Source organism: Alternaria arborescens (genome assembly GCF_004154835.1).
Source record: "Alternaria arborescens strain FERA 675 chromosome Unknown contig_5, whole genome shotgun sequence".
NCBI classification, from domain to species: Eukaryota; Fungi; Ascomycota; class Dothideomycetes; order Pleosporales; family Pleosporaceae; genus Alternaria; species Alternaria arborescens.
Genome location: NW_021167860.1, coordinates 117396 through 141213, shown reverse-complemented (window position 1 = coordinate 141213; position 23818 = coordinate 117396). Strand labels below are relative to the sequence as shown.

Sequence of the window (23818 nt, the reverse complement as noted above, 5' to 3'; positions counted from 1 at the left end):
CTTATATTCTATTCTATTTTTCTTAGCTTCCGCAATAGTCATGCAACCCCTTTCCTTCCCCTGTTCGTACATGACCTTGCGAAACTCGTTCAACGATTGCAAAGTAGACTCATTCTAGATGAGTGACATATGATCCTTGTATAACACTTTTCTTACACGCTTCCTCCACAGAATGCTCGGTAGGCTAGCCAGCGCCCGGTGTTACTCCAGAAGTTACTGCGAACTACGGATTTTCGAGAGAAACGAAATGCTTTACTGGAGTAGGCTTCTCTTTCCCTGCCCATCAAGCTGTACAGTACTTCAGATATGTTTGCTCAATCATGAAATGATATAGAGTAAAGCACAACATACTGTGCACCTTTAGAGTAGGCTTCGTTCGCTTGCTACGTACAACTTATGGAAAACCAGCCACTCCATAGCTACACGTAGGTTCGAGTCGGGGGCTAGCTGTTGCCAGTGTGGAGGAGCGTGGTCGTGCGGGCAAGTCCACTGACGGAAGTTTGGTACAATGGGACACGAATCATCGGTGGTATCGAGATGATAACAATAGCTAGGTTCGCGTAGCGTGCTGGTAGGGTCGATTGGGCCGTTGCCGTCCTGCAATAACGAGAGCCAGCCCCAGCCGATGTGATTTCCGCAATCACGGCACAGGTATCGATTACAAATTGCGCAAAGAGACCTGGCTGCACATCGTTGTCAAGGTCGGACGCGTGGAGCTTGAAGAGGACACTGTTGCAATCGTTGTAGCCAGGGTGGCGGAGGAGGATGTGTAGCTGTCGATGTTAAGATGACAAGGGCCGTTGCGCGGGCGGGCGCAGCTAGGCCGTGGGTGGTATATTGACAACATGGTGTTCGTTGCTCTGACACAGCTGGTCGGGTGAGTATTCTATTGAAGATATAGTGGTATAAGTTATATATTTTAGTAACGATTGTGCCTACAGATTCCTTATGTCTTAACCTTGTTCTCCGCCGCAAGTCACCGACAACTAGCACCCTACGTCCAATCTCCAACGACTGCCCATATTCACTCCACCCGCGGCGACATGTCCCACTAACACGGGAACGAGTGAGCACACGTAACGAAATTGCTGCCATCTTTCGAGCAAGCAAAATAGCCAGTGTAGCAGTAGCCTGCATAGCACATGCCAATGTAATTCACATCGCCGTATTCTTGCAACAATCCAAGCACGACGGTGTATTTGAGTTGAGAAGTAATCGCGTTCCCTTACAACTGTCAGCTTCAATGAAGAGATAGTGAGTAGAGGGCAGGTCAGTAATCACCCTGCTTGACTGGGTAGAGTCCGCCTTGGTCACCGAGCTTGCGACAAGCGTTGTTGTAAATGATTGCTTCGGTCCAGGTGATTGCTGTGTCGCCGTTTGGTATGCCACCCATTACAAGGTTACAGTGCCCAGCTCCTTGATCAGAACACCCGTTGCGCGGCACGAGAGCGGCATCAACAACAGAAGCTGTTGGCACGGCTTGGGAGAGGTCGGTGCAGAGAGCTACAATGCCAAAGGCCGCAAACTTAAGAGGAGACATCATGGTAAGTAGTTGCTGGCTTGCTTGGCAGGTACAGTGTCGGAAAATTAGGTCAATGAAGAGGTGTTGAATAACAGAACGTATTGAGCAGTCGACTTTATAGTTAACGCAGACCGCTAGGGTACATCCTCTAGTCCTAGAGAAGGCAAAGGGCCACCACGCTGTATACATATGAGCTGTAGTTGAGGCCAAGATCAGCGCCTGTCAGGTTGCCATTTCACCAGGCTGTGACAAGCCCGACTGTAGCTATCAGCCAATCAGATCACTAACAGTATCACTATGTTAAATGCAGATTGGTAGTTCGCCCCCAATACACCTCGCATTGTAAGACACACCGGAAAACGACTAGGATTGCTCAAATATCACGACGACCTTTCGTGCTCTCGCTCGGGAGGGCTGGTCACTGAAAGATGCGGTATTGCACGTTCGCACAGGGCCCCTATTCCCAAGACCAATCAGAGGCCGTATCGCTTCGCGAGGTGATTTCTACCACTGGATCCTTCTGTACCACTAGCACGGAAGGAACGATAGGGCTATACTGTACGCCTGTTAAAAAAGGTATGAGGAGATGAATTGCAGAGAAGCATTGCCCTCCAGTAGCATGCGAATTCGCTGCGAGCGCAGAAAGTAATGCGCTCATCGAAGACATGCGAGCAGCACTAGTGAAAAGGGTATGTAGAGCATCCAAGGAGCCTATCCCCAGGCGCTAAATCTAGTGTCATAAGACTAGAATACACAATATTGACCAGTAAATTCTTGGATCAGGAATTCACATAAGGGTTTCATGACATTCCATTTGTTCGTATCGGTATGCAGATGTAGAGACTTCGTACTTGGCTGTAGAAGACTACTGTTCTCTTCTGCATTAAGAGATATTGATTCTTCTCGTGGACGAAGTTATGGCCGATGCTGCTGCACGCATCAACTATTTCGTTAGCATACGTCGCATACACTATGCGCTAGTAGTTCTAGTACAGTTAAGTTATTTTGGCGACTTTAGAAGAAGACTCAGGAAGCAGCCTGTTAGAAACATAGCTACACTAAAGTAAGGGTCTCCATCTTTGCTCCTTCGAGGCGCAGGAATAGAGAATTTTCGCCTGACATGGAAGTCCTGCTTTCTGGAAGAGGTTTTTCTGCAATCGTCGTGTATGACAGATCAGACTCAGCTTCCCCGTAGCAATAACCCAATCGCTTCCATGTGTCCTCTTCTTCTCCAGGCTCCAAGATTAGGCCTTCAAAATTATATACTCCGTGGTATTCACGCCAGCGCTCCTCGACAATAGCGATGCGAATCTGAGTCGAGATCTGATCGATCTTTCCGTTGTCATCAAAATACAAACAGACCTTCTTAAAATCCCCGCCAATTTCGAACAGTGAACCTAATTGTGCTTCTAAGCTTTTACTGCGGAAGGTGCGGTCATATAGCTCTTGCTCTCTCGGTAACGGTGACGCAACGTCAATCATTATAAATTTGAGTGAGATTTGTAAGCCGACGAAGTCATAGTAAGCCGTTGGGGGGCTGTAATCCACGGGCGCGTTGGGCCATGCAAAATGCAAAAGTGCAGCTGAGAATAGGACATATCCTAGACCGAAAATCGCTTGTTGACCGTGCGTAAGATGAACGTCCCGGTCCAAGCGATTCGAGTAGATAGCACTGGCGAAGAATGACCACGTCGGCGCAGAATTCAGTATGGGGTCAGAGAAAGTCAACCCCTTCATCATCGCCATCGGATGAGGCGTCAACGACAAGCTTTCCACAATATTCGCCGGATCATCTATAAACCACAGCAGTGAGCGTGGCAAGTGTTCCTTCCACATTCCAGCTAAGTAGACCAGCCCGTGTTCCGCTTGGAAAGCTTGTGCGATCCCAGCAAAGGCCATGATCCTATCGTTTGCGTGCGTGAGGTCTCTTCTTCTATAATCGTTTATCAATCTGTTCCAATTGGAGATTATATTGTACTCTCCGGTTTGGCCTGATACTCCTCGTTTCGATTCATTCGGTTGAGAACAGAAGCGCGGAGATAAGAGCTCTCTTAGGGTGAGGTCTGGGGAATGCCCTTTCGATATTCCTATCAGGTCACCGTCACCAACCAACTCATCGCAAAATGTTTCTACACACTCCCACTTGATAGTATCATCTCCCCAGAAGATCGTGCGTGGACTCAATATCTGCTCTTGTAAGGTCCATGCTCTTGAGGATAGGGGCCAGTCCCTGTGTGATGATTCTGTAGTTTGCGCAGCTCTATCAAGTGTGACAATTATACCATGCTTGAATTGCATGGGTTCGCGAATGACACAAGGCGTTGATACTCGTGGATCTTCTCGGAGCTGAGTGGAGTCGTAGCTGACCTCGGGTGGCAAAACGAATGCAATTGTACAGACGGCGTTATTGTATACAGCAGACATCATGTTCGCCTCCGCCGTCCAGTCAGATTTAGAGTCTTGTATGATGCAGAGCGAATCGATCCACAGGTACTTGAAGTTGAGGTAGCGGGTGATCCGAATGGCTTCTGCGAAGATGTTTGGAAGCATATCCAGAGGTATAGCCTCTTGGAAATCTTGCAGTTTTGAAGACATCAGTCTAAGCTGCTTTGAGGCATCCTTACCCCACATATGGCTAAGGGCCAGATACTTGAAATCACATATGGCTTGCACATCGCACCGCAATCTAATACCGATGTCGCTGAGCTCGAGAACTCTTGTTGGTCGATGTCCCTTTGTTTCAAGACTTGAACACCAACTGTTACATCTAGGATGCTTCGAAGTGCAGGCATCTAGCCATCTCTGAATTTGAATTAAGTTGTCCTCCGGTCGGCGTGGAATATGCTGTGCGACGAACGGAGCATTGAATGTGTCGTCTGGACGCCCTAACGAAATGTTAGCTATATCATTGGAAAAAAGCTGGACTGTTTAATGCCACTGACATGAGCAATGTATGACTTCGATACCCCGGATCTCTCCAACACCATCGATCCATACCCTCATTCCTGACCCTGAGCCGAATGCGATGGAACAATATGGTGAAAGGCTATCGTTGTTCCTCAATATTGAGTATACGATTGCGCAAAAATGACAAGATTTTTGATCGTTTATCAAATCCGCTAGGGTGCATGATTCGAGCATCCGCCAATCCTTGATCTCATCCCCCTCTTTTGGGGAGTCTTCAAACCACGTAGACTCGTCTGTGAAAACATCAAAAAATCGTTGGCACCTATTGCAAAGCTGATGCAGCGGGACGGACCCCTTTGGACAGAGCTCGCCCCCTGATTCCACTGGCGGTCGCTCCTCTATAGCGAGAGTTCCATCGTGATGAGAATGGAGAATGTGTCCTTGGGTCTGCCGGAGGCGCGATTGTGTGGAACAACGGTCTTTAGTGTCTGCCCTAGTGAACGGTCTGATTAGGTAGCTTTGGATTCTGTTCCCTAGAGTTCGGCTAGTAGCTATGGTGTCGTGGTTCTCGGCGTAGGACTGTGGTTGATGTAAAACCCGTCTGATGACTCTGGAGAGGCTTCTGGTCGAGCGATGGTCTCTATGACCCCGCGAAGTGGCCAAGCTTCCATGTGTGGTATCCATTCCTGCCGGGAAAAGCTGATGACGAGTTCGTAAAGCGGGCTAAAGTGAGGAGAGTAGACATGCAGCACACGAACAGGGCTGAAGATGGCATGCGAGATGATAGCTTACTAGGCTGCAGGACGGAAAAGAAGTAATGAGGCTGAGTTCGGCGACATGTGATTGGTATGCACCGCCTTACGCTAAACCGTATTCTCGAGGTCACACTACAGAATCACAACAATACTGTATACATCGCAAATTACCAACTGCTTTTGGTCTTAGAGGTTGGAAAAAAAAGAATGGCAAATATGTACCCATGAAATCATAACCTCGTCCAAGAGGATGCGCTAATACGCAAAAGAAGAGACACTTCTCCCGTTAACTATGTCGTCTTCACATCCCCGAACCCACGACTCAATATCCTATTAACATCACCACCATCCTGTACCCCAGCACCACCATCCTCCACCCGATTCCTAATCAAATCCTTGATCTCTCCCTCCCTCCTCCTCTCCTCATCCTCACTCAGCCCGACCTCACTTCCCACCTTCGCACCCTTCCCCTTCTCCCTATCCCAGCCCTGCTGCAGCTCCCCAGCCGCCGCCTCTTCAAATCTGCGCTTGACACCAGGATCCTTCTCCAGAGCCTGGAAAACATCTTCATCGCTCGTCCACCACGCCGCCATGCCGCTCTTGACCGCCAACTCAAATACCATGACGGAGAGGAGGATGAGCACGAGAGCAAGCCACCACGACCAACTCGCGCCGAAACCACGCAAGAAAGTGTCGCGGACGTAGTAGATTTTGTTTTCGGGATTGTACAGCGAGGAGAGGATAATGTTCCAGAGGAACCAGCCGCCAATCGACAGGATGAGAGCGATGGCGTTGGTAGCTGTTTTGGAGTGCGTTTCTATGAACCTGTGGGGATATGTTAGCAAACCGAATCCTCCATGGGGGAACGAGGGGATACATACTGCATCTTCAACGCAATCAACCACACCGCTGCCGTATACGTAATACTCCCAAGAGCAAAGATGGAGTTATCCTCGGTCCACAACGCATCCCCATACAACCCCAACATGACGTAATAAACCACCATGGCCTCTGCACTCGCCATAAACATCCAAGCGAGATAAACGCGAAAGTTGAAACCACCGTTGCGCTGCCCAATCGTATACAACTCCGGCACCGCCAACAGCGTACTCGCGCTCAAATCCTTTTCAAACACACCCATGAAGATGACTGGTAAACTAGTGAACAGGGTATTGAACATACTCAACGACCACGACTCGTACAAACTAGTACCCGTATAACCCACCTTCATTTGAAACAGCGCCTGCGTGAGGTAGAAGAGCAATTCCTTCCAGAACGTGCCGACGGTATACTTGCACGTGCGAATATAATTCCACCTGCCATGCACTAGCAGTAGCTTGACGAGGAACCTAAACTGCGCGATGCTGTAATCTGACGTGCGGGCTGCTTGGAGACCTTCTTTGCCTGTGATGCCGATGCCGACGTGGGCTTCTTGTATCATGGCGATGTCGTTTGCGCCGTCGCCGATGGCCAGGGTGATTGATTTCCTGACGCGTTTGCGGATCGACTTTACGAGTTGGGCTTTTTGGCTCGGGGACGCGCGACAGCATATGACCGAGTCGGCGAGGATGGCGAGTTCGTGGAACAGCGTGTCGAGCAGGTCGTTGTCTGTGATTTTGGAAAGTGTTTGGCCGTCCACGACTACGACGGAGTGGGCGACGGTGCCGGCTGTCATGGCCGTTATGGCGGAGCTGATGGCTTGTTCGACGAGTCCGGTTTCGTGGTCGAGAACGGTGACGGTGCTGAATTCTTTGATGAGCCGGCATGAGTAGCCAATGTTGATTGCGGTTTCTCGCTTGTCGCCTGTTAGCATCCACATTTTGATCTTGGCCCTGCGCAGCTTGTCAATTGCCTCAGGTACGCCCTGCTGCAGTTTGTCCTCAATAGCGGTAGCGGCACATAGATCGAGGTCTTGTTCGATCTCATCACCTGCTTCTTCGATGAGCCGCGTCCGGTCCACGAGACTGGTTGTTGCGTCGAGGTACCCTTTTTTCCAGGACTGGTACTCAGATTCGTGGAGAAAGCGGTAGCCGTAGAGCAGGGTTCGCAGACCCTCTGTGGCAAACTCGTTGATGTGCTGGAGACAGCGTTCGATGACCGCAGTGTCGTCGCCCGCAATGCCTTCGTCGACCATGGCTTCCATGTCTTCCCAGCCAATCTGCATCGAGCTGCGTGCTGATGAAAATGCCATGCTGAAGCGGTCCAGACCTGATTGGCGGGGTGTCTGTGTCGGTGTCTGGTACGGCGTATCTTCATCGAGAGACGACATGTCCATGCGGTCATTCTCACGCTCGCGTAGCCACTGATCCACTTCATCTCTCGCTGACACGGAACCTCCTCTGCCCACACTGGGAGCGAAAGACGGGCGGCCCAGATTCAAACTAGCCCTCGCAGCCTGACTGAGCGTCATACTCCTTCGGCCACCAACGCTGCTCAGACGACCAGCCACACTACTCCGCCGCTCAGCGTGTTCGCTCATACGCGCAATCGCATGCTGAGCCTCCATGCTCTTCCGGATATTAGCCCGCCGCTCAATCTCAACCATCTTCTTGTTCGCGAGCGTAGCTAGCTTCAACCGCTGCATCACGATGGAATCTGCGCCCTTACAGATGATGCATGTGCGGCCATCTGGGAAGCGGAGAATGATCGACATGCGCTTTCGTTTGCTCGAGAACTCGATAACGTCTAGTATCTCGTAGACCTCTGAGACTGGCTCGCCATCGGGTCCCGTCGGCATAATCTTGAGGGTGATGGTGTGAACGTCGCGGTTGATGAGTAGGAAGCCCATGTCTTGTGCTGCTTGTACGAGGGCGAGTTCGTCTGGAGAGGAAGCCATGAAGTGTGTTTTACCATCTTCTTGGATCTCAGGCAGACAAGTATGACACAAGGCCAGGGAAAGAAGGAACATCCTCGCTTTCTTCGAGAACGGCGTATGAGGTTTCCTCTGGATATACCTCAGCATATCCTGTGTACGCAGCTCGCGGGATGTCTTTCCCGGTTTCGCGCTCGATCGCCAATTTGACGGGCCGCCTTCCCCAGGGCTTTCCAACTGCTCCACTGTTTCAACGACGGGCTCCTCACCCGCTACATCCTTGGCGGATCTCACACTCTTCCTGTTCTTCACAGGCTGCTTCCCCTTCTTCCTCGTCTTGTGGATCAACTTCTTCTTCCCTTCTTCCTTCAAGTCTGCGTCATGCAACCAGCTCACGCCCGCTACACTCAACTTACGAAACTTCATCGAGTTATCCGTCAGCGTGCCCGTCTTGTCCGAGAAGATATAGCTAATCTGGCCCAACTCCTCGTTGATGGTCGACGTGCGCGGTTCACATGGCGTATCGGAGACGGGATCGTACATGTCGATATCCGTATGTAGAAAGAACATTTGCGCCAACTTGACGATTTCCAGACTCACGTAGAGAGACAAAGGAATCATGGTGTTGAACATGATGATGAAGGAGGTGAAGCTGGGGAAGAATGCGACGGAGGAGCCACGCAAATACCACATGTCGTCTTCGTTCCTCTGCCAGATCTTGTAGGCCACGGCATTGAATATTGACAAAGCGATGACGAAGACGACGATGAGGATGACGATGCGGTTGACCAGGCCTTGGAGTGCTGGCGCTTTGATCCTAGGGTTCTTGTTCGAGTTCATGCGGATGCGACATTCTTCTCCAGAGTAAATGACCATGCCAATCGCATCTGGTGTGTTTCGCAGGATGCTACCTCGGAAGATGATCTCGCTGAGTGTAAGTGGCGCTTGCTTCCCGTCGACCACGACGCGTCCTTCGAAGCTGTACAAGTCGCGATTGGGATCCTCGACAACGAACTCGGCATCGGTCCTCAGGACGTCTTCCTGGTCTATAATCGTCTTGGAAATCGAAGCCGTCGTCTGCTTGCTTTTCAGATTTGTCTCCCCATCCAGCGCCATTGTCTCAACAAACGCGACATTGTTCTCCCCGTTGGTATGGAGAAGTGCCAGATCAGCAGGCGCAGCGTCATTTCTCTCAAGCTTGATGACATCTCCAACGTTGATATCCTGCCACTTGATCGTCTCCCAGTGCAAACCCTCGGACTCTGGTGAAACAACACTGCCACCATCCACGGAGTGGCCTTTCACCCCACCAACAGCAGCAGCGACATTGGAAGCACGACTCGCTCTCAGGACCTTTGCTTCTCTCTTATTCTCCTCCTGGTCCGCTCTCCACCGTCTCAAATCGTCATACCCTTCCTTTGCAATACTCAACGTGACAAAAAACAGCAACGGAACAATCGTCGTAAACTGGCCCGTAGTACTCAGCCCGGGTATCATTTGCAGAATCGAAATCACCAAGAAATAAAAGTTTGCCAGTTTGGAAAACTGCGCGACCAACTGCCGCGGGATAAAGTTCCATGCCGAGTAGCGGGTGGATCGAATCCAGTTGCTAGTGTAGGGTTGGGAAGTGCGTTCGTCGACGAGAGGGTCGGTCGAAGGGCGAGTAGGGTCGAGGGCGATGTGCCGGCCGTCCTTGCTAGGCGGCACGTCCTTTATCCTGAAGACGAATTTGCGAGCTTTTTCTGCCACATCCTTCATCTCCCTGACCAAGTTCGCTCTCCGACTCACCGTCTTGCGGTTCTTCCACGAGGCATAGGCCGGAAGCGCGATTGGCCCTTGTCCCAGGTTCTTATTCGAGATATCCGAGGCTGAACTCGCATAATCCAAATGCTCGGGCGTGACGGTGATGACGGCATCTCCGCTCTTGGGCGACGAAGCATAGCCGCTAGTGACTTCTGCGTGATGTCCCATTCTAGCCTGCGATTGCGATCTTCCAATCCCTTCTTCCAACTCGATATGCGTATCCTCCTCCTTTGTCGTATCGTGAACGTTCTTCCGGAACAGCGCGCTGCGGAGCGAGTATCCGCGGTTCCTCGACGTCGGCGACAGCGGTGATCGATTGATGGCATTGCGTGGGGAGCGTGAGGATGAAGCTTCAGCTTCAGCCTGCGCCAGAGCCAGATCTTGAGGAGAAACCTCGCGCGTATTCACCGTTAGATCCGGTATCCTAGGCTTCTGCTTCTCGCAGGCGCCTCTCCCAGCTCGTGTGCTCTCATCCTTGCTATGTGCATTGCGTTCGACGTCAGTCGAGAACCGTACTCGCGGTGACTCGTCGGTCGTAAGGCGCGCAATGCTCGGTCGCGCCGCATTTTCTACGGCTGAAGTCCTGGAGCGTGGCTCGTCTCTGGTGTTCTCAATCGCATACGGTGTGTTTGTGTTTGCGCCTTGTGCTGCGCTTCGTGTCGTCGGTGCGAGATCGTCTTCGTCGTGCGATGCGGAATGACGCCTTCTTATCCCTCCCCCGACGTTCCCTCCTCCACTCGCATCCCCACCTCCACTTCCGCTACCTCCAATCCCAGCATTCGATGCATCGGGCGCATGCGACATGGTATCCAGTCATTCCCCTATATGTCGTGTGCGATTGTTGTCCTTGGGCAGCGACAGATGGTGAGCTTCTAGCCTTGGGGGAAATCCCCAGCCTTGCCGCAGCACACGGGTCTAGCGGCTTGTCCAACACGGGGATTACGACGTCAACGCCCCTTGGGGCGCCTTGGAAGCGATGGAATTACGCGGCGTCGGCGACACTGCGCATTGCAGCAGATAACGCTGCTTTGCGCCCAACACACGACTGTGGTGATGTGAAAAACAGCTGGCAATCCCAAGTCTTGTGATTCAATCCGTCAGTCAGTCCACGTGCCAGCAACGCAGGCTGGGGGGACCAAGGTTCAGCAGCTGCTGCCACCCATGCAATCGACCCAGGCTATTTTGGGATGGAAGTGGTATATCGGGCCAACTCCGCTCTCACTCCACGCCGGGTGGCCGCTATGCCCACGCGAAGTGCGTTGCCCCTCCATGTGGGCTGAAGGCTTGCATATGCGCGAATGCTCGGGCGCTTCCCCAGAATCATGTCTGCTTTTCTTGTAGCTTAGACCAGCCGGATCAGCAAAGAGGAAGGCCATCCCCTGTACAACGCCATCCATGGGGCGCGCTCAGTCATAGGGCAGAATCAGGCACCTTTCCTGACAAGCGCTCTATTCGTCCCTCTGCAGTAACACAGTAGTGGTTCCAAGATCTTGTCCTAAGATATCACAATTACTCCCGAGCACCTGTCATATCTCTGGATATCATTATTAACGTTCTGGAAAAATCTTCCTCGTGTTTAGTTTGAGTGCAGCGTGGTAGACAATTTTGTGTTTCAGTATTCTATAGCCCAAGCGACCGCAATCATCCAAACCCGCAAGTGACCAGAACCCTAGCCGTTCACCTGCTCAAAATGTACTCTATTTGCACACAGCAGGATGTCTGCCACAAATCACAGCGGTCCCACCCACCATCCATACAGCCTTGATACTCTCCGTCCAGCCCAGCTCGACTTCCCCCCATCCACCCCCGCCCACCCATGCATATGCACGAATAGCTCAGCCGCTTCCCCCAAAAGTCATGGCTGCTTTTCCCATAGTTCTGATCAGCAACGCGGCAAAAAAACGAAGATCCCTCGCATACTTCCAGATGCATGTGCAGGTGGGTAAAGAAACGCCTCTTGCTGGCTGACGCGCCAACGCAAGTCATATCACAAGCGAGTGGATCTGGGACAAAGACAGCCAGTCCTGCTAATGCAGCGAACATCATCGTCACATTCAGAGTTGAAAGAGAGTGCGCAGCTGCCAACGTTCCCACCAATCGGCCTCTAGTCACGTGACGGATACATAACATAACGAAAATTGTGAGATTAGAACTCTATGGAAGATTGACGAGTCGCTGATTCAGTTGACATGAGAAGACTTGCTTCAAGGGCACGCTTCAAGAACAGGGAGTGGAAAGAAAGGCTATACGGATGCAGTTCTTTTTAGCCACTTCAATTGCACACCGTGCATACACATACTCACACGTACACATGCACACACGCACTCACACGCACACAAAGAACGCAAATAAACTGACTATACTTTGCTCCCAGAACCATGGCCCTTTTTGAACCAACCTATGCTAATAATGCTGCCGACTCCCAAATGATATGGTATAGTTTCGTTGCCTCTCTCTCTCTCTCTCTCTCTCTCTCTCTCTCTCTCTCTCTCTGCCTTCCCGCACCGTCTCTCCCCTCCTCTCTCCAAAAGTGATCCAACGCCCTTAGATTTCCTCCTCGCCCTCCTCGCATTCTGTGGTATCCGGTATTCGTATCGCTCATTAAGTTCTGAAAGATTATGATTGGAAATAAAGGGAAAACGAAAAAGAAAGGAGAAGATGGGAACATAGAAGATGAAGAAGCCCAGCGCCATGCAATATGCAAGCCAGAAAAACATTTCCGACAACAAAAAGGATGATATGATTGGTTAAAGGAAAATTGGAAAGAAAAGGGTGGGTGGTGGAAATTATAGAATAATGCTTTCCTTCTCTCTCGTCAACAAACCCCCTTTTCAACTCGCAGCAACACACCAGTGCCGATGGAAAACCCAAGCACTCTTCTGGCATTCTTTACTGCAGTACTTTGTCCTTCTGCAGCGGCGGCACTTGGCAAACTGACGGGTGTATTCTTCCCATCGGCCGCACTGGTAGTATGCACACTGCCTGATACCGCCCCTCGAGTCGTCTTTCCGACACAGGTTGCGCATAACAACGCTTGCCCAGTACTGCATGTCGGATGTGTGGTGTCGGACGGTGAATTGCTCAACGAGGGGGAAGATGTTGAAGTCATCTGGGAGTTCGTATTCTTCGAGTTCTTCTTCCTCTTCTTCTTCTCCTTCTGCGGACGCCTTTGGTGTCTTGACTTCGCCGTCGAGGAGCTCATCGGCAATCTTTAGTTTGGGTACGAGATGGGATTTCTGGAAGTAGGTCCGGAGGTTGCAGTATTTTGACACGTAGGCAAGGAGCTGGAGGGACATGAGGACATCTTCGTCACGAGGCATGGCTGCGAGCACACTAGCTGATGCATTACGTTCTTGCTGGTACCGTGGTAGCCAAGGAGGCGGCGGGTTGGTGTTTACGACGTTGATCGTCGGTTGCATAGGAGAGAATCCAGTAATTGGGTTGTTGGGCGGTGTGTTGGTGGGGTTGATTAGACTTCCATCGAGAGCAGGACGGTGGGTAATGTTGAACGTCTCGTTGTTCTCATCTGTGCCTTCTGAAGGGGCAGCGATAGGAACCGGTGTGTTGCCAGCATCCAGCATCTCTGCATTATCGACAATGTCAGCCATGTTGATTTCATTATTCTGTATGCCGACGATTGGCTCGTTTACAGACGGACCAGCCGCTGTGGCAGCCTCTGCGGACATGTCATCTTGTTGTGCCTCCAAGTCCGACTCTCCTGATACAGACAATTGGTGTCGGATGGATGGGCGGCGACGTGTTCGGGCCAGCCCCGCTCTTGGGCTTGTCTGGCGTGCCTGTGGGGCGCTCGGGGTTGTCGGTGACTCTGGTTGGGAAGTGATCTCCCCTTGCAGGGCGGGGAGCATGGAAGGCAGTCGATCAGCATCTCGCACCGGCCGTAGCGCAAAAGCATCGGGAGCTGGTTCCATGGAAGGTAATGCGGTGACCAATGGCTGACCTAGATTACGCGTGTTGTTGCCGGGAGCGCCAAAGAGCTGTGGCCGTCCTTCGTGGCTGCGATGGTGGTGGTGGTGGGCAGGTCGACCACGTGTAAATGTCGTCCGCTCGGGAGGGGAGCTCAGTGAGAATGCGGGAATGGGGTTCGCGTCGGCCAGAGATTCGGCTGGCTGGGGTATCTCAATCGGAGGGGGTATGATGCGTCGTGTTCGATCAGCTCGGTGTCCGGAGCTTGACGCAACCTCGCCAGTCCGCGACGAGTGGTGTCGGCTCGATGCACCGAGACGTGCAGACTTGTGGATTTCGGCTTCGGCTCGTGCCCTCATCTTGTCCACGACCTTGATGTAGTTGTCGAGAATGGATGCGATGACAGGCACCATGTCGGCTTCGACGACACGCGTCCTGACGTTCTCAGAGCCACGCACGCCGATGTTGAAGATGCACTGGAAGGCCAGGTTCCACTTCCACATGTCCATCATGTCCTTGCTCCGGCCCTCTTTGAGGATGCATATCAGGCGTTCGATGCCGCCATCGACGGTGAGAATGTCGCGTATGCGTGCCGAGGATGTGGTGAGGTAGGCGAGGTGGTTCAGCGAGTTGATGAGCGGGAGAGTTGATGTGCAGTCGAGGGCGCGGCGGTCGTAGAGGGCGGTGGTGATGCCAACCGAGGCCTTGTTGGCGTTGGGGATGCTGAAGTTGACTTCGCGCATGTTTGGTGCTGTGCGGTGCCGTGGATGAGCGGATGGGAAGGAGCTGGGCAGGCAGCAGCCAGTTGTTTGTTGTTGGCTCCGGCTCTGACTGAGGCTTTGGAGGGGCCCGTGTGGTGGTGGTGGTCGAAGAGCCGCTCGAGGGTGGGAGAAAGCCGACGGGGTCGTATCACACGACTGACGACGACCGGACTCGGGCGAGACGGGGCTGATGTGTGAGCAGCCAGTCAGGCAGGCAGTGATGGGCAGCGCAGAGAGATGGCGATGGTTGTCGAGGGCGTCGACGGGAGATGAGGCTTGTTTGCTGTTGTTAGGGGGACCAGGATTGCTTCACGGGCGCTCGCTGGCTGGGAGGCAAGAGCGCTCTCTCGCGTCGCAGTGGGAGGCCACGCAACACTGGCTGTGGTGGGCGACGTCGTCTATGGGCTGTCGTGCTAAGGCTGGACTATGCTATGTTGGATGAGGCTGTCGGCGATGAATGGGGTGTAAAGAGGCGGTTCGGGTGAGAGGTCATGGGCAGTGGAGCAGCTAGTCCCACAGTTAAGGATTGGCACGCCCGCCCAGAAGGGTAGCCTCGAACCGCTAATTTCATGCGCTACGGGCGAAGAGAGCACCGAAATGACTGCTCACATGCCTTTGACACCGGAGACAGCTTACTTGCCTATGTTACTCGAGACAGCTTACCACGCAGTACTCCCAATGATTGGAAATACAGTCGTCTTCAAGTGACAGCCCGACAGTCATCTCTCCGACGCCCAAGCACTTGCGCAAAAAACTCACGCCACAGGTGGCGCGCTTACCTCTGCCAATGCCATGTAGCCATGAAACCTCTGCACCCACAGCTTTGCCAGCAGACTGTCGCTATTAAAGGCTCATCTGCAGCCGCCTGCATGATTCGGCGCCATTCTCGAAGCTGCGTGGGGCGCCGGCCGACTGCACGATGCTGCTGACAAAGGCGCACCTCTTCTTCGGCGCCTGTGTCACCACGAAAACAGTAACTCGGCACGTCTGACAAAACACCTTTCTGAACGAGGTACATGTCTCCTTCTGGCTGAATTGCACGCCTTCCGATGTAGATATACGTGTATACAAATCACTCGAATTGCTCTGTGGGGTGCAGGGCCTTTACGCAGCTGGCCCGTAGTGATGGAGTTCATTGGGCACATGAAACTTCTCCGCAGCCCAGTGGTTGTGATTCCACAACACGTCTGCAAAGGAGAAACCCCAGCTCTCAACCAATTCGCGCGTCGCTACCAATGGCTGTCGCATTCTATTCTTCACTCTCGTTAACCTGAAATATTCGCCAGGATTTACACAGCCCAAGTACAGCAGCAGGCAGACGTCGCCATGTCGTCTCCACACGAAACCAGAGTCCAAGACTTTGCATCCGCTCCACCCGCTCCCAACCAGCCAGAGCGGTCTGCCTCAGATTCGGCCGCGCCTCCACATTTGACCATCGATACACAGCTCGACGAGCAGAGACGTCGCGGCCGCTCTGCAACTGCCACAACCGCGACTGCGGCACATCCCAACCCAGAGGAACTCCTTTCCCCTGATCGCTTCTCGGTAGACTCGACCCTGCGCCGACGCATAACGCGCTCACACACGGTAAAGCACTACAGTCCCCACCAGTCCCCTACGCGCCCATACCAGCACCAGGAGCCAGGCGCTGAGCCGGGTGTCGACACGAAGAACGAAACCGAAGCAGCCAACTACCACCACCTCTACGCACGATGCCAAATCACCGTTGTAGACTTCTCCGACGAGCGCGTCGAGTGCCATGAACTGGACAATGATACACTCGAGGACTTTCTCAACTATCCAAAAGAAGACTGGGTGGCATGTAGGTGGATCAACGTCAACGGCTTGTCCTGGGACGTGATTCGCACCCTGGGAAACCACAAGCAACTGCACAGGCTGGCGATTGAGGATTTGATGAGCACCCAGAGCAGGACCAAGGTGGACTGGTACTCTGACCAGGCCTTCTTGCTCCTGACTCTGTCTAAGCTTGTCCGGACGCCCATGGACGAGGACTCTGAGAGCGACTCTGATTCCGACTCTGACGACAGCGAACGACGACGGCACAAGGCCCGATCACGGTCCCGCTCGCGCCATTCGCAGAAGAAGAAGAAGCCGAAGAAGCCATCGCTGTTCAAGACGGCAAAGAATCTGCTCTTTCCCAAGAGCGAGGCCAACAAGCAGATGCGCCAGGATGAGATGATGAGTACACTAGACGGCCTGGAGAAGCAACTTGACGGCACGCCTTTCGAAAAGGTCAAAATGTCCACTCCCCCAGCGACCACCGCCGTACGCACCCTCCAACGATACCGCGGTGGTTACAACCTCGATCGGATTGTCTATCTCGAACAGCACTCGGCCCTCACCGAAAAGCACCTCACGGTCAGCGTGGAGCAAGTCAGCATCTTCTTGCTTGCCGACAACACAGTAATCTCCTTCTTCGAGCACTCGGCCGACGATGTCGAAGACATGATTCTAAAACGTCTCCGAACAGAAGACACCATCCTCCGCCGCAGCCAAGACAGTAGCATGATTGTGCAAGCCATCATCGACGCCATTGTCGATCTCGCCATCCCCGTGGTCGCCGCCTACGAAGACGCAATGGGCGAGCTGGAACTCGACGTCTTGGAGGACCCTGAACTGCACCACTCTCAGCTCCTCTACCTGCTCACTTCTGAACTGTCTATCCTGAGGAATACCATTCAGCCCATTGTCTCCCTGATCAACTCTCTCCGCGACCACAAGGCTGATCCCATGGCCCAGGCTGTGCAGGCTATGACTATAAATTCGCATCCGTCGTCGAATAATCTCGCTACTCGCAAGACAATGTCTAGCATCAATATTAGTCCTTTGGCACACACATATCTGGGCGACGTGGAGGACCACTGCATCATGATTACAGCCAGCCTTGATCAAATGGTGAGTTCTTCTTATCAATCATCCTTAAGCCCGGCTTTGCTGACTTGATCTTGTAGCGTCGCGCAGCCGACAACCTCATCGACCTCATCTTCAACGTCATGGGCGCTTACCAAAACGAAAGCATGAAGATACTCACCGCCGTAACCATCTTCTTCCTTCCCTTGACTTTCCTCGTCGGATACTTTGGTCAGAATTTCGAACGCTTCAATGGCGTGCAACACCACTCGGATGCCTTCTTCTGGATCATCGCTGTGCCCGTCATGGTTATCACGCTGCTTGTGCTCATGGCTGATCGCATTGCGAGGAAGGTGAGGGGTTGGATGGGTAAGCTGAAACGCCGCGAGGCTAAGAGACGAGCGGTGAGGAAGGGGAAGGTGGGTGGGAATGGGATCTTGGGCGATGGGATTGGATTGAGTAATGGGTTGGTGAGTGGGAATGGACTATTGCGCAAGGACGGAAGCAGGGGGATGAGTCAGGGGCAGGGGATGAGGCATAAGAGGAGGCAGACTCTGTATAGTAAGGGGAATATTGGGAGTTTTTAGAAGGGTGTGTGTGTGCGTGTGTGTTTTACATAGATGTTGATCATGTACGGCGGGATTAGAAAGGTGCAGTAATCACTTAGACTGCTGTGGTATGGGCATATATTAGAGTTGTATGATATATAGATATTACAAGATGAATGCGTGCGTAGAGGTTGGGGGCGGCGGGACCCGCTTCTCAGTTATCGTTCTTGACTTTCCTTGCGTGCCCGCACCACATACAAGGGAAAACCCAAACAGGTATGAAAATAACAAGTCCTACCTTGTAGGTCACATTAGCTCTGAATAAAAGAACTCATAAAGATTAATAGCATTGTAGATTTCTAGGTTTTCCATTCATGTCTACCAACCTCTTGACACGTTTTATCGTAGTAGGAAGGAGTAATACCCGGGTATGCTCTAAAGAGATGTTTAGTGCGAAGCACAGGAAGTCAGATAGTGGCAAGGCAACTCAAAAGACATATAACTAGTCTGGGAGAGGAATTGCAAAGAAGAACGCGTACTACTAGATAGAAAAGTCAAAGCAAAAGAACAAAGCCTACGATGCGTCGGAGAACAGGAAAAGAGCCTCGCAGGGAAACAACAGATCAGAAAAGGGCAGAGCTAGTGTTCACAGGAGGCTAGACAAGATGCGAAAGGATGGGAGTGAACAGGAATTCTCCTACAAGGTTGTAGGCTTTGTGAATTCGACCAAGGACGCAGGAAACCTGAGAAGGCACGAGTGAACATGCAAGCAAGTTATATACTAGCTTGGGTTTCTGGCTCACATGCTAATACACCGGACCTCGAGTTTGTCAGGAGCGATGTTTGTAGCCAATCGCAGGCCTGTCTAGACTTGCTCGTCCGCCGAAGTGCACATCTTGTAGGTCTTGGAGTTCATTAACAAAGCTTCCGTAGAGCCCAAGGTAGTCCCTGTTAGCCACCACTTCACTGATTCACAATTGCAAGCAACGGTTACTAACATATAAAGAATGCTGAATTCGTATTTGGAACCAAGACATGTATCTAGACGATGTGGCTCTGATCCCAACTGTGTTTCATCTCCAGGAAAAAACATCAGCCAGTCGTTCAGCCTTGCCCTCAACCACAGACGATCAGCTTCCACAATCTTCAGCTCTTTATTCAGAGAAGGTTTCCATTTCCATCACGGTACGGGCAGCCAGATTCGCTGTCACACCTGTTCTTTCCCTTGGGGCAAGGCTGTCCTTTGCCAGTCTTGATATCGCAGCAATCCGCGCTCTGTCGCATTCAAAATCAGCCAAGCCATCCTGTTCTGCAAAGAAGAAGAAGACGAAGAAGAAGGTATTTGAGTTGGACTTACACATTTCTCAGTGGGGATACCCCTATTGATACAAAAGTTGGCAGATTCTGCGTTACCAGTTTGGGTGCATGCTATGCCGCCTTGTTGCCTCAGACAGGCGTCTGATCCCTGATCGCCACCCCAGCAGCAGCCTTTGTCGCCAACGGTACCAAAGCCGCCGGTGATGTAGCACTAGACGAGATGTTGTGTTAGTAAGAGATCTTCTTCCTAGATGTACAGGAACTGGGGGAGCGGGAGAGACATACTTCAGCCTGAACGCTTACAGCAAGAGCCAGAGCAACGATAGAAGTGGTGAATTTCATCTTGTCGATGTGGAGATGGAAGGCTGGTTTTGATCTGAAGATTGGTGCGTAGGAAAAGTGTCTGTTGAGAGTGAATCAGTGTCGAGATTGGATGAAGCTGAGTTTCTGGTCAGGAAAAGGGCAGAAGAGTTTGTCTTTAATAGCAAGAATCCAAGGTTAGTTCGACGTTTACTTTGGGGATAGACTGATGGCGGGACAATTGTCGTCGTTTGATCACAAACACCGCCGGCCGGAGTAGCAGTAACAAAGGCCCGACTGCCTTTGCCCATGGCTGTTTAGCAGTCGCTCGTGTCACTTCTTCTTTAGCTTCACTTTGCAACAGTTTCGATATCATAGGATAGACTGTCAAGGCGCATTTTTGGTACGCTAGTACAAGTCTTGTTTCGCACTGTGCATCATCTTGACGGCTCTTCGGGTTTTACCGTTGTCACTTGGAGTGTCCACGTGGGTAGTCGAGTGTCTACTTGCCTTGCTACTGTCCTGTTTGGTATTTGCTATGCTATAGAATCATGTATCCAGTCAAAGTGAACCACTATCTGCATGCGGTTAGAGTAAACTATAATTTGCATCCGGTCAGGGTGAACCACTATCTGCATACGGTCGGTGTAAACTATAATTTGCATCCGGTCAAAGTGAACCCTTATTTGCATGCGGTCGGTGTAAACTATAATTTGCACCCGGTCAAAGTGAACCATAATTTGCAGCTTCACAACTGTTTCAGACGCGATGCTACCGAATATCCTACCGTGTTCGATGTCAATATGGTAGGTCTCAATCTGAGTCCTGTGCTGAAGGCTTTAGGTATGTGAGAAGAATTACTCTCCTTCTCAAAGGCTTTTGGATGTTTGATTCTGGTGTTCGTGGATTGACTATATCCGTTCTAGCGCCGGATGAGCGCACAGACCACTCGTGCCATCTAGTCCGAAGAGGTAATAGACTGACTTAGCTAACCAGAACGAAGCATCTGTAATATGTAACTGGCCGAGACCGCAAGGTACATCTTGGCACAGTCGGACTACCCAGACATGCCATCTTTGCGAATCAACGAACAAGGCCGATGTCTAAGGTGAGCCTCATACGCTAGTGCTTGAACCGTGCTTGATCGTCTTCTCTAAAAAATAGTTCTGTGCTGAAACTAGAAGTAATGCCTACTCATTGTAACGAGCGGTGGCACTAATAGCAGTCCATCTGCGACTCAAAGTTACCAAACGAAGGCGAAACCAAGCTCGGAAAGCTTCCTACGCCATCGATTCTCGAACGTGCGAAACGCATGCGGTGAAGTTAGTTACCCAGTCCAGCACAAGCGCCTTTCTATTCCACTCGACCAGATGCCTCTTCTCAGTCAGCCAGCAGCAGTTATAAAAGCACACGCTCAACACTTCGTCTCGAACAATCATATCTCAGTTTCGATCTCGATCTCTACACACTTCTCCATCTCTTTCCAAGACTTGTTCCATTTCAAAGCCTTCACGATGAAACTTTCCATCCTCCTCAGCATGCTTGCAGGCACCGCGGTCGTCAGTGCTGCAGCTGATGTTTTTGGTGCGGTAAGATACATTTTGTATGCAAGACTGGACCAACAGTATCTAATATTCTTTGTTCTCAAGTGTACACCAGAGGCGGACTGCTGTTTCTCCACCAAGGGGGCTTGCCAACGTCAGTCGAGCTTTGCTATCGAGCGGTACTATGAATGCGGAACAATCAAGCTCTGCCCAGATTATGGAGTTTCCCTGCAAGCTTGCGTAAGTACATTGTTGTTTGTCCCGTTTGTTCTACTGATGATATGTTCCGAAATTATGTTATATAGCCTGCTAACTTCTTCTCTAGAAGGCGGATTGCTGTAGCATTGCTTCTAAGGGGGGTCGTGGCTGCCCTGGAAAATAGAGAGGACCAGCTGTCATGGTAACACGATACCTTGTAGACACATCTTCCCATTATGTCTTGCCGACCTATCTGTTACCCTGCTGTTTGGACAATACCTCATGTCGCAGTCACAAATGTATTTGCTTGAGCACTCGAAAATCTTCAATAAAATCCTCTGTTTCCTCATGATTTCATGCAACAACCTGCTGAGAACCGACACCAGAATACGCGTCTTGCATCTTTTTGGAAATCTCGTTTTTGTCCTGGCATCTATGGAGAAGTCCCGTGACTTCAAGGCCATATATTATTTTGTTGTTTCCGGTTTGCTGGGCGTTCTCGTCACATAAATAACAAATTGGCATTTGATGTGATGTCGATGTAGATCGTATCAATACTATTGGTCAATTCACAAGTGAGCATTATAACACATGAGGGTGCCAGAGCGATTCGAGCTCCGGAGCGCTGGTCTCGTGTTGTTCAACTTTGCTATCATATATATCGCCATAATTGACTGTGCAGTATGTTGATTTGGTCGTCCGCCAGATGTGCAAACCATTCGAAGTAATTAGTCAGTGCTTTCGCGATTGGGATCTTGTCGAGGCCCCGCATGAAGACCAGAGAATGATGAGCAGGGGTCTCTCTTAGCCTTACCGCTCGCTTTAGAACCTGAGATGCCGATCAAGATTGAATGAATCTCCAATTTCGCTTTCCCTTTCCTACCTGATGGGATGATCGTGGTCGCTATTGAGGTCGTGTATTGCTGTGCGGCGTGATCGTGATATCTGAAGTGTGCTTGTCTAGCCGATAAACGATGGCGTAATCATGTGGCATCTCTCGTCCAGCCGCTTGGCTAGGCGCGCATTTGGCCCCCCTGCCTCGAGAACTGGGTGTCGTACGATCCAACCCCAATAACTCTCGACGAACACCCGAACGTGCTTTTCCCACGCTAAGCAACCTTAGTGTGGACTGTCGTTCAGACTTCGCACTGTCGCATTCAGCACCGCATTCCCGTTTCATAATGCGATAACACTGGGCACTTTTCCTGACAGCTTCACGATAAGTCTCATCACATTCATGGGGCTGCTTACAGTGATGGCCAGCTTTGCCGTCACGTTTCCGGTGCAGAAAACCGCGAATCGTGCTAGGCTTGCATGCGCCAAGCGCGTCAGGCTGAATCTCATCACCAGCGCAAAACCTACTGACGCTCTTAACAACACCTGCTCCTTGATCGCAGCGCAAGTAAGGTATGGTATTGGACCCCATCATAGTATCGCTTCCTCACAGGTCCATGCCCTGTGCATCACTCACTCGAAACACAATGGAAGGAGTACCGTCAGCTGTGGAGTTCAAGCACGAACCCCTCCCGGATTCGACTACACACATACGACTGTTAGAAATTCAAGGCATCGATGCACATGATCATCTTGTTTGTCTTCTTACCGCTTGGCTAGTTGAACAAGCCCCAGATTACTATGCGTTATCGTACGTTTCTCATACGCATAGACAGCACGTGCAGCATATTGACCGATCGCCTGCGGTATCAGCTACACCTGAGGCTCAGCTTATCCAAGTCATGAAATTGTTATCAATGGATGCATATTCATGGCAGGCCGAAACTGCGTCTATGCGCTCAGACAGGCGCGTTCATCAAAGGCGTGCAGGTATTTCTTGATGGACGCTCTTTGCATTGACCAAAGCACCACACAGGAGAAGAGTCACCAAGTGGGTATGATGGCACAGATATACGCAAGATCACTACGTGTGTTGGCGTGCGTTGGACCTCGCACGGACGTCGTCACGTATCGCTGGCCTTACGAGGCAGATGGCACATATTACTGGCCTTTCAACGCAGACGGCACGTATCACTGGCCTTCCAAGGAGGAAACCGCGTACTTGCCTCACAGGGACGATAACACGTTGTTGTTTCGATTCATCGATAGGCACAGATCACTTTTGGCCAGCATACACCAGCTTATTCTCAAATCTAGCTTTGGGCAGACTCGCAACTGGGTAGGACCTAGTTCTATCTTGAGAAGCTCTTGGATCGCGCTGCGATGCCTATGTGCGTTCAGTCCTCGTCTAAGACAAACAGTTGCAACCAAGTTCCTCACCTTCATGAAACGCCCATGTTTTTCTCGAGTTTGGATCTTGCAGAAGCTTCATTTGGCCCCAAACAACTCGCTTTGTTGTGGCAAGGACGTGCGCTCTCTTAACTACTTGCTGGCTGTGAGCATACTGGTGGATTTCTGGATCAATATCCCTGATTATAAAGAGTCTTTGGCCTTCCCTGTTTGGTCTACGGAAAAACTGTTTTCATGGCAGCCGTGGTTCTTGCGCAGACAGGAATCTTGCGCGACGGAGACATTCAAGGAAGGTTTCCGCGCAATCCAGAA

General features: G+C 51.3%; 7 protein-coding genes across 7 annotated transcripts; 2 read left to right on the top strand and 5 right to left on the bottom strand.

Moving 5' to 3' along the window:
* Nucleotides 1-1270: 1270 nt before the first annotated feature.
* AA0111_g2709 (hypothetical protein) lies at nucleotides 1271-1543 on the bottom strand (the record flags this gene model as incomplete). The annotated part of the gene is made up of 1 exon (XM_028648510.1): nucleotides 1271-1543. One exon carries the CDS (start codon nucleotides 1541-1543, stop codon nucleotides 1271-1273), a length of 273 nt encoding a protein of 90 aa, XP_028509611.1.
* A 1032-nt stretch (nucleotides 1544-2575) lies between these two features.
* AA0111_g2708 (hypothetical protein) lies at nucleotides 2576-4153 on the bottom strand (the record flags this gene model as incomplete). Its single annotated transcript, XM_028648509.1, has 1 exon — nucleotides 2576-4153. The coding sequence occupies one exon, from the start codon at nucleotides 4151-4153 to the stop codon at nucleotides 2576-2578; it is 1578 nt and encodes a 525-aa protein (XP_028509612.1).
* A 1321-nt stretch (nucleotides 4154-5474) lies between these two features.
* Nucleotides 5475-10603, bottom strand: AA0111_g2707 (putative phospholipid-transporting ATPase; the record flags this gene model as incomplete). Its single annotated transcript, XM_028648508.1, has 2 exons — nucleotides 5475-6009; nucleotides 6066-10603. 2 exons carry the CDS (start codon nucleotides 10601-10603, stop codon nucleotides 5475-5477), a joined length of 5073 nt encoding a protein of 1690 aa, XP_028509749.1.
* A 2027-nt stretch (nucleotides 10604-12630) lies between these two features.
* On the bottom strand, nucleotides 12631-14466 carry AA0111_g2706 (MYND-type zinc finger protein; the record flags this gene model as incomplete). The annotated part of the gene is made up of 1 exon (XM_028648507.1): nucleotides 12631-14466. One exon carries the CDS (start codon nucleotides 14464-14466, stop codon nucleotides 12631-12633), a length of 1836 nt encoding a protein of 611 aa, XP_028509750.1.
* Nucleotides 14467-15810: 1344 nt separating this feature from the next.
* AA0111_g2705 (hypothetical protein) lies at nucleotides 15811-17942 on the top strand (the record flags this gene model as incomplete). The annotated part of the gene is made up of 2 exons (XM_028648506.1): nucleotides 15811-17400; nucleotides 17457-17942. 2 exons carry the CDS (start codon nucleotides 15811-15813, stop codon nucleotides 17940-17942), a joined length of 2076 nt encoding a protein of 691 aa, XP_028509751.1.
* Nucleotides 17943-19061: 1119 nt separating this feature from the next.
* Nucleotides 19062-19562, bottom strand: AA0111_g2704 (hypothetical protein; the record flags this gene model as incomplete). Its single annotated transcript, XM_028648505.1, has 3 exons — nucleotides 19062-19178; nucleotides 19261-19431; nucleotides 19506-19562. 3 exons carry the CDS (start codon nucleotides 19560-19562, stop codon nucleotides 19062-19064), a joined length of 345 nt encoding a protein of 114 aa, XP_028509752.1.
* A 1472-nt stretch (nucleotides 19563-21034) lies between these two features.
* AA0111_g2703 (hypothetical protein) lies at nucleotides 21035-21446 on the top strand (the record flags this gene model as incomplete). Its single annotated transcript, XM_028648504.1, has 3 exons — nucleotides 21035-21109; nucleotides 21170-21304; nucleotides 21390-21446. The coding sequence occupies 3 exons, from the start codon at nucleotides 21035-21037 to the stop codon at nucleotides 21444-21446; spliced, it is 267 nt and encodes an 88-aa protein (XP_028509753.1).
* Between the last annotated feature and the right edge of the window lie 2372 nt (nucleotides 21447-23818).